The 17,385-nt window shown below is 37.3% G+C and overlaps 1 protein-coding gene across 5 annotated transcripts in view; it reads left to right on the top strand.

Annotated features, from left to right (window-relative positions):
- The window catches only part of LOC126972044 (transient receptor potential cation channel trpm), a 311,245-nt gene that overhangs the window by 173,033 nt on the left and 120,827 nt on the right, over window positions 1-17,385 (top strand). For all 5 annotated transcript variants that reach the window (XM_050818611.1, XM_050818612.1, XM_050818613.1 and 2 more), the window contains 3 exons: window positions 3,040-3,196; window positions 7,646-7,859; window positions 14,821-14,980. In XM_050818611.1, the coding sequence (XP_050674568.1) occupies window positions 3,040-3,196; window positions 7,646-7,859; window positions 14,821-14,980 (531 nt within the window). The remainder of the gene's footprint in view (window positions 1-3,039; window positions 3,197-7,645; window positions 7,860-14,820; window positions 14,981-17,385) is intronic.

The raw sequence follows: 17,385 nt of genomic DNA on the forward strand, positions 1-17,385 counted from the left end.
GTTTACTTTTATAACATAACCAGCGAACAGACTCTTAAGTAATCGCAATTTATAGATTAAAATCGAATCGCGTGAAATTGCTTTCAAGTGCGCCTCGTGAGGAAGATTTAATTATTGACCAGCGGCTCGTTGCTTCGTGGAAATTTTATTTATATCACCCATATATTATAATATACATCATGCACGATCACTTACATAACTTGGTTTACTGAAGAAATAGTTAATGAAATTTTATTATCTTTAAAAGTAAGAAATGAAATGAAGAAAATCCAGTTTAAATTGGGTTATCTGCGGCAAATCCTACTCATATTCAATTAAGTAAGTCTTAGAGACAGGCTCAGATAAGGAATAAGTAGCTGTCATTGAGTTGGTAATTACTATAGCGTCTCAGAAGAATATTTAACCTCAAGACCTCAAGGTCATGATATCTTATAAATGCTTTTATTGTTAATTAAAATAAATTAATAACTCGAATTACTCAAGTAAACTTTAAAAGATTCATATTAAGGCGGCACTAAATGCCGGCGACCTTGAGCGATATGAGTTCACGGCTCCTATGTAACAAAGTCAAAATTTTAAAAATTCTTGCGTCGAAAATGTAACTTTTAACAGGCACAAACAGTTTAAATGCTTACAATCCTCATTATTGATTACTAATCTGAATAAATGTACCTACACAAAAAAAGTAAAAGCTACAAAAACAACTTTTATGAGAGAAGTATACTAAGCAAATGCATCATGCCGAGAAAAAACTTGTTTAACTGCACAGAAAACTGGTAGTTCATAATAGTAATGGAGTGTTAACTTTAACCAACAGCAAGCATTAGCAACCTACAAATAAGACTGAAGGGTATATGTAACAGGATAAAGTAGTGTTCATAGCTCCAAATGCTATATTTTCACCACAAAACTTGTCTAAAAACACCTTGATTGCGTATTTTCTGTTTACCCTTCGCCTTAAGTGGCTTTGGAAGTCCAGCGAATAAGTATGAATAATAAGATGAGAGGAATGAGATAAAAAATGCGGGGAACGAAATGGCCTAGTATCAACCTGGACTATTTTATTTTATTTTTACAATTTAAGGAAAACTTACAGCTAACAAATATTACAAATACCTTAACTAAATTTTGAAGGCCAATTATAAGTTTCCACATAAAGAACAGTTCAAAAGAAATTAATTAAAACATAATTTGAAAAAAGCAAACACACTACAACACAGGAACTCGTTATAAATAACTGTCTTTCTTCCTGTCTCGTGGAGGAGTCTTAAACGAATAATAATAATAATCCTTTATTCAACTAATAACAAAATGTGGTACAAAAGGTTAAAGAGTTTGTTTTTTGAGAGGAGAAAATACATTTAGACCCCGAAACGGGACTCATATGGTTGGCTTGAGTGTCCGCTGACACCCCCTACCGACTAAAAACCTCTTCTAGGCTGGTTGCTCGAATGCTATTCCAGCGACATAATACGCGAGAACAGTCGCGGTGCGTCTGTTAAGGAGACTCGAACCTCGGACCGGCTGTGTGTGATGTCCGATGGACTTTTGACATAATAACACACTCGGTGTAAGATTGCCATGGCTGTTTATATTGTTACTGTACATATATATGTATCTACCAGTGGGCGGCTCCTTCGCACAGGACTCCGGCTAGATTATGGGTACCACAACGGCGCCTATTTCTGCCGTAAATCAGAAATGTGTAAGCATTAACGTGTTTCGGTCTGAAGGGCGTCGTAGCTAGTGAAATTACTGGGCAAATCAGACTCAACATCTTATGTGTCAAGGAGACGAGCGCAATTGTAGTGCAGCTCAGAAGTTTTTCAAGAATCCTGAGAAGCACTGCATTGTAATGGGCAGGGCGTATCAACAACCATTAGCTGAACGTCCTGCTCGTAACATTCCTTATTGTCACAATAAAATACATATATACTTATGGTCATTAAGTCTCTTCATATACTTACATTCTGTGGTGACAGACATCTGTTGCTTTGGATAGTGTAGTAGCAGTGACAGTTCAAACTACATTACAGATACTTCGACCGATCATTTATTTTCGCACCAGTATATGTATTGGATTGATTCGAAGTTGACAAGGTTGGTTTAGTTACGGACGTTTTTTTTTATTTTATTAAAAAAAATTCTATCCCCGCCACCGTCCATCGTTCCCCAACCGTTTCCCACGCCTCAACCAAACCTATTATTTAAAGAAACAAATAAAAAAACAAAGAGAAATTTTAAAGTTACAGATTCTAAAACAATATCTTTGGTATCTTAACACCCTGCTCAATATGAGTTCGCAGTCAACCTTTGTTTATGATCCTATCCGACCCTATTCTTTATAAAGGAAGCTATATAACTATTTAAAATGGCCATACTTTGGACACATCGTACCAAAAAGTAACGGATTGCATCTGCAGTCTTTTAGATTACCTACATTAAGTGGACTGTATACTATAAGGGTAATACACAAACAATAGATGTTAAAACGGCAAATATTCTTAACTTTCACACAAACACTTACCCCCTTATTCATAATAGTCTGCTAACTTAAAGCATTGCTAATTCTCACTCTGTCTTCTTCTATTGACCTAAGTGAGAATGAGAAATAACACTCTATAGCAGCTGTTTTAAGTTATGAATAAGGGGGTTAGTCCTTGCAATTAATATTAAAAATTAAACAGAAAAATACCCGATGATCCCTTTCAGATGTTTTGTAAAGGCATTGGAATGTAAAATGATGAATATAGATGTTCGTTTCCGAGTCATGGATGTTTATAAGTATTTAATATGTATGTTTAAGTAAGTTTATTGCATTAAATATATCGTTGTCTTGTACCCATAATACAGGCAATGCTAAGTTTCGGGCAAGCCAATATTAATTAATATTAACTATATAGTTAATTCTAAGGTATTAAACATAAAAAATACAGTCAAATTCAGAACCTACTCCTTTTTGAAGTCGGTTAAAAAAACTTTTGACTTTTAATCAATTTTTCATGTACATCTGACTTTATTTGATTCAATTGGTTACAGTTGTTGGTGCGGTCTGAGTAAAACAGCCCATGGCTCCTCGATCCCCATCGGCCCCGCTGGTGAATCCTGGCTACCAGCACGACACACGCAGCCTTCGTCAACCGACGCCTACGGCACTGTTGAGTTTCAAGGCGGACCACATCCTACTAAAGCTCAGGTATAATTTATTTCTAACCCCGATAGTTCGAAAACCTGTACAGCAAAAGACAATTTTAATCATACTCCTACAATATACATAATAGCGTCTAGAGTCTGGTCTGGCGCACCCCAGTATCAGCTCGATCGATTTGACCGCGTGCAACGTAGAGCAGCTCGAATTATCAGGGACCCAGTGCTCTGTGAACGGCTGGATCATTTGGTGATGCGTAGAGACATCGCTTCATTGTGTGTCCTCTACCGCATTTATCATGGGGAGTGTTCCGAAGAGCTGTTTAACCTGATTCCTGCCGCCGAATTCCACCTTCGCACGACACGCCACAAGTTAGGATATCATCCCCACTATCTGGATGTGTGGCGGTCCTCCACAGTGCGATTTTCAAGGAGCTTTCTTCCACGTTCTACAAAGCTGTGGAATGAGCCTCCTTGTGCGGTGTTTCCTGGAGGATACGATATGAGTACCTTCAAAAAAAGCGCGTACACTTTCCTTAAAGGCCGACAACGCTCCTGTGACTGAATTGAACGCAAGAAAATGCAGGCGGCGGTGATCATTTAACACCAGGTAACCCGTACGCTCATTGGTTCTCCTTTTCCATAAAAAAAAGAGTCTAGACAAGCAAAGTGTGCAAGAGAGAAGAATGTCTCTAATGGAGAGACAGCAATATCGAAAAGGAAAACGAATCTATTGTTACTGTAATTTTGAATATTAAGGCTGGGGACCGAGCCAATGGCCTTGAGGAATTGAGCGGAGCTAGGTGACCTCTCTCGCACAAGATCGACATAGTTTTAATTCAGTATCAGAAGCATTTTTATAATTATTATAAACAATACAATTTTCTTTACAAAACTATGTCATGTTTTATAGTATTGGTGTATAGTTAAAAAAAAATCGTACAATCTTTATCTAGATTAAATTAGCATGGCTCCAATTGTAAAAGTTACGGGTATTTTGGTGATTTTATTTCGAAATGTCTATCTAAATATATATAAAAATGAATTGCTGTTCGTTAGTCTCGCTAAAACTCGAGAGCGGCTGGACCGATTTGGCTAATTTTGGTGTTTAATTAGTTGTGGAAGTTCAGAGAAGGTTTAAAATGTGAATAAATATTAAAATGCTCGGAATTAAATAAAAACAAAAATTTTGTTTTTCCTTTGCTGTGTCCCCCGTCGCGCGTCGCTTAGAAATCAAATTGAAAGAATAGTTTAAAATGAATAACTAATTAGAATTTATATCTTTCTAACTTTCTCAGGAGGTAAAAATAAACTTAATTTTGTAAACAGAACAACGTCTGTTTTTTGGGTCAGCTAGTAAAAAATAAAAATGTAAAGAAAAATTGAATTTTCATCTCATATTCTATAGATATATAATTATTTTTTGTAAAAATATGAGCTTTATATAAACTGTCAAAAAATGGTTTCAATGGTTTGGCGATTACTTGGGATAGCGGCCTTAAAGCGCTATCGTTAGCACACATTGATTGATAGATCATAAAAAGGCATAAAAGGCATTTATTTTCTCAAAATTGATTCCTTTAGAATTGTTTTTGATGTCATTTCTAATAACTACTAGATACTACTACCGCTTCGGAAACAAATGGCGCTCTGAGAGACAAGAAGCGGCGCAAGAAACTCTCCCAGTATTCTTTTTTGCGCTCTTTTCAATAAAAATCTACAATATTGTACAGTCATTTCTATCGCTATAAAATAATCACAATCTAGTCCCAGGCTGTCCGATCATTTAGATATTCAGCAGAGTAATAGGATTTACGACAAAGCTATTTTTTTTATAAAACATTTAAATTTATTTATTGATAATGCCTGAACAGTGGCTGGGACTTTATTATATAAGTGTATACATTTACCCTTAAAGCTATTATGTATCTTATGAAGCCTACTAGAATTAGTTACAAGCAATCCCTTATTTCTAGTGTTATAATAATGAAAATCACTATTAAGAGCAAACAAGTGACGATTTTTGTGAACGTATATTAAATTTTCATAAATGTACTGACAATGAACAGTCATAATATTTATTTCTTTAAATTTTTCTTTGGGAGACTGTCTATAACCAAGCTGATATATAGCACGAACAGCTCTCTTTTGCAGAGCAAACACTATATCAATGTCAGCAGCATGACCCCATAGTAAAATACCGTACGTCATGATGCTGTGAAAATAACAGAAAACATAAATTGATAACTCACAATTCTCAGGTCTCAGGGCTCTCAGGTCGTCTTTACGCTAGTATATTGAATGTCTGTGATATTAACATAATCTCCCAACTCTATTTTAATAATTTTATGGATGGATTAAGACAAATCCATCCTTTTACGCTTACTTACATTTCAATAACCTATCGAAAGTTAGCATTGGACTATAACTAATAATGTAACTTTATTGGACATAACTATGGATAGATTATATCTTCTCATTAAACGGTGATTGATTGGCGGTAAAATGAATCGGACCTACACAGAATATTTGAGTTACAGAACTCAAATATTCTGTGTCCCTTGTATCTATAACACCATTGAATACATATGTAACTATATTTGCATACATAGACAGAATTATTTGACAACCTGAAACATACTGAGATGAATTCAGAATTTAAAAAAAATAACTTATTTGGGAGTAAGCGTTATTTAGCTGTGCTTAAAATACCACTCAGTTAAGCAGTCTTCTTGTAAGAAAATGTTTTTTTTTATTATAGAAAAGCAGGACAAACGAGGGAGAGGGTGTTAAGTTACACCTGATGTTAAGTGATCACCGCAAGTCATACTCTCTCGCATTTCCAGAGGAATCACAGGAGCGTTGCTGACCTTTGTGTGAGCCTATTTTATTTAAAGGAACTCATGTCGTAAATCTATCGACATCGTAATATATTCGACTCTTAAGAGCAGCCTAGCAAAACTATTTATGAAAAAATCGATTGAATCGATTGTATGAAACGTGCAGTCATTGATAGATTTAAAGATGACGGCTATAATCTTGTAAAAAACGGAGACAGTCAACATCCGCTACGTTTTAAGCAACTGTTCGCTTTCAAACTTAGCCGGATTATACTTCGTGGCCAATCGCGATACTGTAATAATTACAGTATCTATTTATATCGTAATTATTAGGTACTACTGTTTCAAACTTATGTCAAATGACTGCACGTTTCATACTAAACAAAATTTTTACTTAGGCATCCCGCCTTATTTACGTAGTATTTACATCCTCTTTGCCTAAGCTGTGTAGCCAAAAAAAACCGCGTGGAAAAAGAAAATCAGTGAATCGTAAAAAGTCGTACTGAATAAGAAATAAACCGATGAACGCGATATAGATTGTGATCCAGACTAAACAATAATTGAATGAGTATTGTCAAAGGAATATTTAACATGGTGGAATATCAAAAAGGTTCTATCAATATCTCTTAAGCCTTTTGTACTTGAGAGGCTCTTTGTACTTAAGTATTACTTGAAAATTTTTCGTTTGCGCACGCTATAAGAGATCAAGAAAGTTAGCCCCCCAGATTTTTTTTTATTACATCGTTAGTTCGCCATTTGTTCTTGATTGTTCTCTATAAACATTTGTTTGTTCTCGATTTTTTTTTAAATTTGCAATTCATTAAAATTGGTTAGGTTAGGTTATGTTAGAACAGTTAAAACAACGCACGAGCCGAGCGTAGCGTGCCGCGGGAGCGGCCGGCGAGTGCCAGAACCAAATAGTAGGCGTTTCCCCCCATTTTTAATTAATTGTTTTTAAATAAACAACAAAAGAACAAACAATTATTTATAGCGAACAATTAAGAACAAACAACGAACTAACGATATGCGATATTGAAAATTCAAAAATAGAAAATAATTTTTTTGGGGGGCTAAGTTTGTTGAGCCCGCTATAAGTAAGTAATCATTTTAATATTTCACGTTAAGACCGGTTGACGTTTGGAGAAGACTATAAAACACAGAACAAGTACTCCTTACCGGAGCTATAAAACTAAGCTGTCAAAGAAACGCAAAGAGGATATAAATACTACGTAAAAAGAGTCGGGACTGGCTAAGTAAAAATTGAAATTTAGTTTAGTATGAAACGTGCAGTGATTTGACATAAGTTTTAAATAGTAGTAATTACAGTATCGCGATTGGCCACAAAGCCGGCTAAGTTTGAAAGCGAACAGTTGCTTCAAACGTAGTGGATTTCGGCTATCTCCGTTTTTAACGAGGCTATAGACGTCATCTGTCAATGACTGCACGTTTCATACAATCGAGTGAATCGTTTTTTTCTTAGAAAGTTTCGCTAGGCTGGCTCGTAAGTTTTATAAATATAAATAAATTAGAATTTCGCCCACAATATTTAACTAATGAAATTGGGAACAAAATTCATTTACTATGCCCAAAACAAGGTTATAATATACTCATGTGACATGTAAAAAGTTAAATTTTTAATACAAAACTTTCTTTTGCAGTACGTCCGGCTGTCACATGATACAAGACCCGAGCTGATAGTTCAGCTGCTTACTCGAGAATGGGCTCTCGAAAGACCGAAGCTGTTGATTACCATCCAGGGCGGGAAGGCCAACTTCGATCTGCAGCCCAAACTCAAAAAGGTCCTGCGGAAGGGGCTTCTCAAGGCTGCGAAGACGACTGGTGCTTGGATCTTCACGGGAGGAACGAATACGGGTCAGTATATATGAAGACTTCATCTGTACGTACAGTTATGAAGGGCATGATGAAATTGCACCAATATCATAAAATTGGAAACCTACCAGTACATAAAATGTACAAGTAGAACATTTCCCCGATAAATAGGCAACACAAGTGGGAAGAGGCGGTAAGGGGGCGTAAAAGGCATATAAAGGCATGAGAGGCATTTATTTTCTCAAAATTGATTCCTTTACAATTCTTTTTGATGTAATTTCTAATATACTAGATACTACTACTGCTTCGGAAACGATCGATGTGTAATGTCTCTTAAATAATATGTATTAAAAAGTCACAAAAGTGGACGTAATGTTAGCCAAGTATCGAACATAAAAGATCAATCGAAGACACGCCTCTAGAGCAAAACCTGCAGGAATAAACGCTAGTCGGGAAGATGTCTTACTTACTATGGGATGAGATAAATCCTTATGAAGTGCAATAAAGTTGCTTGTGTGTTATTTGGTGACCAATCATCATTAGCCGGAAGACGTCCACTGCTGGACAAAGGCCTCCCCAAAATATTTCTACGACGATCGGTCCTGCGCTGCCCTCATCCAACGTATTCCGGCGATCTTAACCAGATCCTCGGTCTATCTTTTGGAGGGTCTACCAACACTGCGTCTTCCGGTACGTAGTCGCCATTCACGTACTTTACTACCCTAACGGTTATCTGTCCGTTGCATCGAATTATGTGCCCTGCCCACTGCCACTTCAGTTTCGCAATCATTTGGGCTATATCGGTAACTTTGGTTCTCCTACGCATCTCCTCATTTCTGATTCCATCTCGCAGGGATACTCCGAGCATAGCCCTCTCTCCATTGCCCCTTGAACGACCATGGGCTTTCTCATAAGGCCCACGTCTGCGTACCGTAAGTCATAACTGGCAACACACACTGGTTGAAAACCTTCGTCTCCAGACACTGTGGTATTTGGGATGAGAAGATTTTACGGAACTTACCGAAAGCAATTTGGAGACCAATGTTAGTGTAGAACGAGTTATTGGTACTTAGGTAGAAGTATTTTACTGAACCTTGTTGTGCCGATACGTAAGATATTTCGAAATGAAAACATCAATAGCGGCATTGACCACTTTTCTTTGGATGGGTATAAAAGTTAAACTCGCGTCAGGGCACGTGGCCTGATCAAAAATTCGTAAGATAGTCGTTGAAATTCTGGGTGAAAGATTTATACTTCTTACTTATTATTCTTCGGCTATTTCAACTTAATTATCATACAGTCATTGCGAAGCCGAAACACCGCGAGGTCGAGCGATTGAATCTCAGCAGTGAAATATTTTAATTTTAATGTCAAAAAATTGTAATAAATTTTGGTTTTCATAATTTATTTTGTGAATTAATCCTAGAAGTGAGGGTCATCACTTAAAAAAAATATAAGAAATTGTTTAGATTTACAATAGCGACATCTCAAGTAAATTTCCTAATATGCAAATATGAGCAGGTTGTCAACGGTAAAGTAGATCCTGTAGATGAAGCCACAACCTGAGAGTTAAACAAAGCATACAAAATTTTATGACGTTGCGTCACTTGAACTCGTTAGTACAGTTGATTAGAGCACCGGCACGGAACACCGGAGGTCGTGGGTTCGAGTCCGCATCGTTCATAAATTTTTTTGTTTTTCAAATTTTAAATTGTAATAGTTCTGAATCGTGAAATTTTTTATGTAATATAAATTGACATTATTTGTGCACGATACCGATATAAATGAATATTGTATTGAACCACATAAATACTTTCTTTCTGATAAATACAGCAATTCGTGCGAAATTATTCCCTAACCATTCCAAAATATTCAAAATTGCACACTTTACGTTCAAGATTTCACATCTGCCGACACTCCCGGAGTACAGTTTGTTATATATTAATTAGTCACCTGGTGTTAAGTGATCACCGACGCCCACATTCTCTTGCAACACCAGAGGAATCACAAGAGCGTTGCCGGCCTTTAAGGAAGGTGTACGCGCTTTTTTTGAACACACCGCACAAGGAAGCTCATTCCACAGCTTTGTAGTACGTGGAAGAAAGCTCCTTGAAAACCGCACTGTGGAGGACCGCCACACATCCAGATGGTGGGGGATGATATCCTAACTTGTGGTGTGTAGTGCGAGGGTGGAATTCGGCGGCAGGAATCAGGTTATGGAATGCCAGACGTCTACGTGATGCGGGTGGTAATTTGCATTTTACGTAATATCCGGTGGTGGAATTCGGCGGCTGCGCTAGAATCAACCGGAACACCTCCTCTGAGCTGTCTTCCAAAGGAGATGGCAAAAATTACAGTCTCCTATTTATAATGTTTGTCTCATATTGTATGGCTATTTAATTATTTTGTAAAAGCTAGATAAAAATCGTCAAGAAATGGTTTCAAACCGCTGAGGTGCCTATCTGCCACAAAGCGCGTGGCGCCCATGGCAGTCTTAAGCCGCCGCGCGATACCGACGCCAAGGTTAACGGGCTCGGGTTACAATAAAATTTATTGCTTTTGAAGTGTTTCGGCTTGTTTATAAGAACGAACGTCAATGCTTTTGTTATTAAACAAGCTAGCGCTTTGTTAGATAACATTAACAATAGATACTGCGTAGTTTAAACAAATTTCGTTTAAAGTGGGGCTGTGTATTAATATTAAGGCAATTTCTTGGGGGTCGAGGGCACTAGACCAAGAGGCAGGTCCCCGATGAGGTGGACGGACCAAGTGAGGCAAGCTGTCGACGGTACTCTGCATGAATGCACGAGAAGAGCGGCAGTTCGCGACGAGTGGCGTCGCATTGTGAAACAGGCCACTAACCTCGACGTGACGACCACGACCACTCTGACAAGAGTATAACGCCGAAGAAGAAGAAGAAGAATTTCTTGGGATAAAGCAAAGCCTTAACAATAATAATTGTCATAACATCTTCTTTTTGTCTACATAAGGCCTACCGCAGATGACACACTTTTTGTGCTATCGAGTCTGCGGCACACAAAAAGTCTGCATTGCGCGCAAATATTAAACTGACAGTCTTTGGCAGATATAACACAGACTCAACGCATACGACGTACACTTTCGGTCATTTTTTTTATGGAATAGGAGGACAAACCCCACCTGGTACCCTCCGGACCTTGACCCTAACCTATTCGAAACATAGCGACACTAGGCCACTATTTCACGCCGGTATTCTGTGCGAGTGGGGTAAGTTACCCGGACGAGTCTGGCCCGATTGTGCTGACGTCATAAGACGGAAAAAAAAATTGTTGGCGGAACTATAGGGATGTACACGCAATTGAAGTACAGAGATTGCGGTGTGTATTATTTCGTAATTGAGATATAAAAAAGACGAATAAATAGAGAATTTTGGGTTCATTCTATTCTTTCAGAACGATTATTAATGGGGCTTTTTCATATTAAAAATTCAGTTCTAAAACTATATCCAAATAAATTTGCACACTTCATCCCACAATTTTCTTTTTAAATTTCTGTCTCGATACTCTGCCAAAGATGAATCATACAGTGCTGGTCTGTTTTCTATGTCTTGAATCAACATCGATACATCGATGTTTAGCGCCATGATACACGACAATCACTAGCAAGTGCAGACTACAGACCAGGAGCCCTATTACCACAATCGAAATACGATATTTCGGTTGACGTATCGTACATTTCCCTATTACGAAAGTGTTTCGGATCCGAAGATCGACACGAAGTTCGCGTTAGACATCTTGTCTTTCGTTTACCTTATTCCCAAATTCAATTGACATTTACTTTTTATGGTTATGTCTATGGTTCCGAAACGAAATCCATCCGCACTATTCGGATCCGAAGTACTTTGGTAATAGGATTTAATTCGAAGTTCGTCATTCTTTCGTTTCGGACCGAAACTACGGCTTTCGATTTTGGTAATAGACCTCCAGGAGCTCTATTACCAAAATCGAAATACGAAGTTTCGGTTGACGGATCGTATATTTTCCTATTACGAAAGTATTTCGAATCCGAATATCGATACGAAGTTCGCGATTAGACATTTTGTCTTTCGTTTACCTAATTCCCAAATTCACTTGACATTATTATGACCGTAACTACAACTGCGCTATATATAGTTATGTCTATGGTTCCGATACGAAATCCATCCGGCTATTCGGATCCGAAGTACTTTGGTAATAGGATTTAATTCGAAGTTCGTCGTTCTTTCGTTTCGGACCGAAACTTCGACTTTTGATTTTGGTAATAGACCTCCAGGGTCTTTTCACTTTTATACATTGGCGTTTTCTATGGAGGCCGATTACCTCTCTTTGGTGGTTTCCTATATCGCTAGATGGCGTTAGCGACAAATATGCGAGACGTTTGACGCAATTCCTTATTTCAGTATTATTTTCAAAACTTACAGAATACATTGTATCGCTTAACTAATTTCTGTTACTTTAAATTATTTTGTTTCCTTCAATACATAGTAAATTAATTTAAGCAGAAACGATACTTTAATTGTAATAGGCTTACCTTTAAATATCAGGTATCCGAGCCAAAATTTAGAGAAAAAATTATAATATTAAAAATTATTAATTAAAAATTACTTTTCGGGCGGAAATGTCACTTGTGAGTTGTGTGTCAAGTGTTTTGCTATTGTTTTGTGCATCAGAGTTTATAATTACTTACTATATTTGTTTTATATATGAAATTAATCCTCATGATATCTAGTTTCCGAATTTATGTACAAATTACATATGCGATTCCTCTTACAGCAGTAAACCGACAAGTTATAACAGTATGATCGATACAGTATGGTTTTAATATAAATTATAATGTAAATACTTATAAAAGTAGTTAGATGTGTTGTTTTATTTATGCCTAATTTAGTTTAAAATATTACAATAGAAATTAAATCATAAAAGACGTATATACAGGCACGTATAGGTAGTGTAGTTATAGATATAGAAAAATGTAATTTCTTCCGGTTTCACGAGATGGCGCCTGATCGGCGATAAAGATGATGACTATTCTCCCCATAATAAGTTACTACTTAGGTACTCTATACTACAGACAAAAGTGAGCGTCGTCTGCGTTAGCGCGTGTGGACGCGAACGTTATATTTTTTGGCGCAATTTTTGTACAACGCGGTGTGGCGCGGTCTGTCAGATCTACGAGGATAATTTGTGTCAGACTTTTTGCACGTCGTGTGCGGTACTGCATATAATTCTATTATGTTTTATTATCACATACTAAAAGTGCGCCACGGATAGTCTGTCGTCCGCAATTGGCCTAACTCTTTTATATCACTGTTACATTTATCATAAAAATATAACGAAGTTTAGAAATAAGTTTCTCGTCCCATACTAGTCCTAGACCATACTTATTATAAGCGCAAGAGGTGAATAGAAGAGTGGTAATACTTTGCGATGACAGGATCAACTAGTTACCCCAAGCAGCGCTCGTTTACCAGAATGACGCAATGACCAGCCATTACTTTCCCCGCAAACATTGGAGAGGAGGATAACGACGAAAACGCGGTAGTAATCGACCCTGCCACATGCAATGACAAATTCAAATATTTTTATTCAAAATAGGATGTGACATCACTCATTGACAGTCAAAAAACTACCACCCATTCCAAAATGAATGCCTCAAACCTGAGAAGAATGGGCGCAACAAACTCAGCAGGCTTTTTTTTCATCGAATGAATATATTTACAAAGTAATATTGTACAATTAAACTTATTATTTAGTAGCCTGAGGGCGGTCACTCCAGTCCCAATCTGTGGTATCATTAGGAAAGTCATTTATGTTTTAGTAACCTTTACCACATAAACATTTTTTAACAATTCTTTTGAATAACGTAATATAGCCTGTATAAAAGTAATTAATTCTTGGTAAAATAAATAAATTCATAAAAATAATAAGGTTGTGCATAATATATCACGGTTACTCACTGAACTTTTAATGAATAACAAAACTAAATTTTCTTTATTTGCGTGTATGCGTTGCGTGCCAAAAATTAGTTCAAGCGGTGTTGAAATATTAAATTACTTAATTACCCGGTTGTTTATTTCTTTTAAGGCAAGGTTAATCCATTTAAGAGGACTTGGCATGTGATGTAGTTTCGGTTATACAATTTTTTTTTTATGCTCGTTAGTCCTCCTATTTCATAAAAAAAACGGTGCGTTTTGCTAGAAATTTCTTGCCTCGTACAGCCACTTTGTGGAATTAACTACCGGCTGCTGTTTTCCCTTAAAGGCTGGCATCTAATGACACCTGTTTGTTGCAGATGTCCATAGGTGCCTCAGCACTCCCCATCACGTGATCTTCATGCCCATTTGCCCACTCTTATATAAAAAAAAGACAGGCATGATTGTATGCATATGTAAAAGACTTACGGCTAACAGATTTCGAGGAAGAATAAAAACAGCTCATTCAAAAGTGAGCCAAAAAAATTCAACTGGGCAAAGCAAACCAGTGCGAGGCTCCTTTGCACAAGATGCCGGCTAGATTATGGGTACCACAACGGCTCCTATTTCTGCCGTGTACAACAGTAATGTGTAAATATTACTGTTACTGTCTGAATGGCGCCGTAGCTAGTAAAATTACTGGGCAGATGAGACTTAACACCTTCTTACGTCTCAAGGTGACGAGCGCAATTGTAGTGCCGCTCAAAATCTTTGGGTTTTTCAAGAATCCTGAGCGGAACCGCATTGTAACGGTCAGGGCGTATCAATTACCAGCTGAACGTTCGGCTCGTCTCGTCCCATATTTTAATTTAAAAAAAAACATCTTTTCGCTGATCAATATGAGCTGACAAGAAACATTGAAATGGAGGTTTTTTTTCATTCGTATCAGTGTACAATAATTATATAACTTACTTTATTCTTCTAAGAGTTGTTATTTAAAAAAATCTCCCATTATCAATTAATTACCTTACTTGCAAATAGTAATTTATTAATATTATATCGTTGTCTATATAGGTGTGACCCGTCAAGTAGGCGACGCCCTGCAGTTGGAGAGGTCACAGCGAGCTGGTCGTGTCGTCAGCATCGGCATTGCACCCTGGGGTATTGTAGAGGGCGCTAATGAACTCATCGGGAGGGGGAGGGACGTGCCCTACCACGCAATAGCCTCCCCAAGGTACATAACAGATATTTATTCTAGATTTTTTATTGACAGTCAAAAATAGACAAGATATTGATGGCAATTAAAATTCGACCGTTTTCTGTATATACAGGGTGGCCGAGAAGTTAACGTCCAAAGCTAAAATTTGAATTTTGCTCATTTTATTGGCCAATGTACTGGGAAGTTTTTCAAAATAGTTAGAAGCCATAGGCTCCCCATTTTATTTATTTTTTTGATACCTTGAACATTTTCATGAATTTAGCTGGAGCAGTTATTTTGAACTTACGACTCAATTCTAAACTAGTTCCGCATTGTCTAAACTATTCATAGTTTCTTATGTGGTTATTACAACTGTAGGTAATAATTATCAACAATAAAATTAACTAAAAGTGTTCAAAAAAATTAGAAAAAAGTCCTAAGCTTCAATTAGGTGAAAAAAGCGGATAAAAGGGGAAAACATTATATATTATTATATAGTTTAGGAGAAACTACCCAAAATCGTAGAACATCTATAGGGGTGATTCGGATACTCATCACCATGAGGCTTTCAAATTTTAGCTTTGGACGTCAACTTCTCGGCCACCTGTATATTGGATTACCAGTGAGAGTCGTTTTGAATGGCCAAATATATAGATACTCATTCTATATGACTGAGTTCTTGTTACTGGCTTTTTCATGCTTGCTTAAATGCCATTGTTTGTAGTCATTCCCTTCCATAAAATTATGAAATATTTAAAATTGAGTATGCACAATAACTTTCCCTAAAATGTAGTAGGTATTTTAACTGTACTTAGTACATATTAGGAGATATAAACGTATTTGCAAAAATAAAATATCGAGGGAAGCGATGGCTGGTCCATTTTTTCTTTTACTAAATATGTTTTATATTTTTACCAGTTCCTTAGCTCCTTTGCACAGGATACCGGCTGGAAAATGGTTACCACAGCGGCGCCTATTTCTGCCGTGAAGCAGTAATGTGTAAGCATTACTGTGCTTCGGTCTAAAGGGCGCCGTAGCTAGTGGAATTACTGGGCAAATGACACTTAACATCTTATGTCTCAAGGTGACGAGCGCAATTGTAGGGTCGCTCAGAATTTTTGGGTTTTTTAAGAATCCTGAGCGGCTCTTCATTGTAATGGGCAGGGCGTATCATCAGGTGAACGTCATGCTCGTCTCGTCCCATGTTTTCATAAAAAAATATATAATTTTATCAGGGGCGTAGCCACCGCCGTATCTATTATACGGGGGCACCCGATGTGCGTAAGCAAAAATTAATAAAATCTTTTGCTGCTTGCCCCAAAAACGCAAGGAGAGTGTATATTCATCATCAGCCAGAAGACGTTCACTGCTGGACAAAGACCTCCCCCAAAGATCTCAACGACGATCGGTCCTGCGTTGCCCTCATCCAACGTATTCCGGCGATCTCGACTAGATCGTCAGTCCAAAAAGAGTACATTTAATTTTAATTGTTTATAACAATTTTGGAAAAAGTGACAGATAGATAATTATGATGAATAAATATTTCTATTAATTTTATGCAAATATTTTTTTTCTTTTGTGCGAAATCTTTACCCTTCATAAGGGCCTCCAAGTTAATTTTTATACGGGGCCCCAACAAAGCACGCTACGTCACTGTTACATTTTGAACTTTTGTATTGACACGGGAGTGGGTCAGGGATTGGAAATAATACTCCGCTTATAGGAACGAGTCTTTATTTGCGTTCACTTTTTCTGAACTTGCACTTCGCCGGTCTGCCGCTGTTCCTCTTGTGGGCGGCGGTACCTTCAACGCGTCACACTGCACCGAACACTACTTCTCTTCTGTTTTCTTCTTCTTAGAACACTTCCACTTTTCACTACTTCTTCTTTTCTTCTTCTTCTTCTTTACACTTTCGAGTCAGAACTAGAACTGCCGTAGGCCACGCTTAGTACGGCTTATATACCCCCGGATCCGTTCTATTTTCAAAATGATTCTCCCATTCCATCTTTAAATTTAAATTGTACTAGAAAATTCTTTTAACAATTTTTATCCTGCTTACACATTTTCCATCCCTTTTTTTCTGTTCGATTTGATCCTGAACTTACTAGAAATTTCCTTTAACTTTACAAAACCCAAAAAAATCCATACACTGGTAGGTGTATCGAACCCGGGTCTACAGCGTCTAAAGTAAACACTTTTCCGCTGAGCTACGAGTATTGCTGACGGAGCTGTTGAAATTAACAATGTCTTGAAGTTTGACAACTCTCGTCATATTCTTCGAAGGGATGCTACGCAACAATATGTTCCATACTCTGTCGCATTAGGTTAAGTCAAACATGTTATGATAGATGTAGAGTTGTTTAATAAATTTATTACACTATTAAAGTCAAGTCAAATCAGCGAAAACAATATCAACGTTGGGCGTACCTCAGAGTTCAAT

This window comes from Leptidea sinapis, chromosome 25 (assembly GCF_905404315.1).
Source record: "Leptidea sinapis chromosome 25, ilLepSina1.1, whole genome shotgun sequence".
NCBI classification, from domain to species: Eukaryota; Metazoa; Arthropoda; class Insecta; order Lepidoptera; family Pieridae; genus Leptidea; species Leptidea sinapis.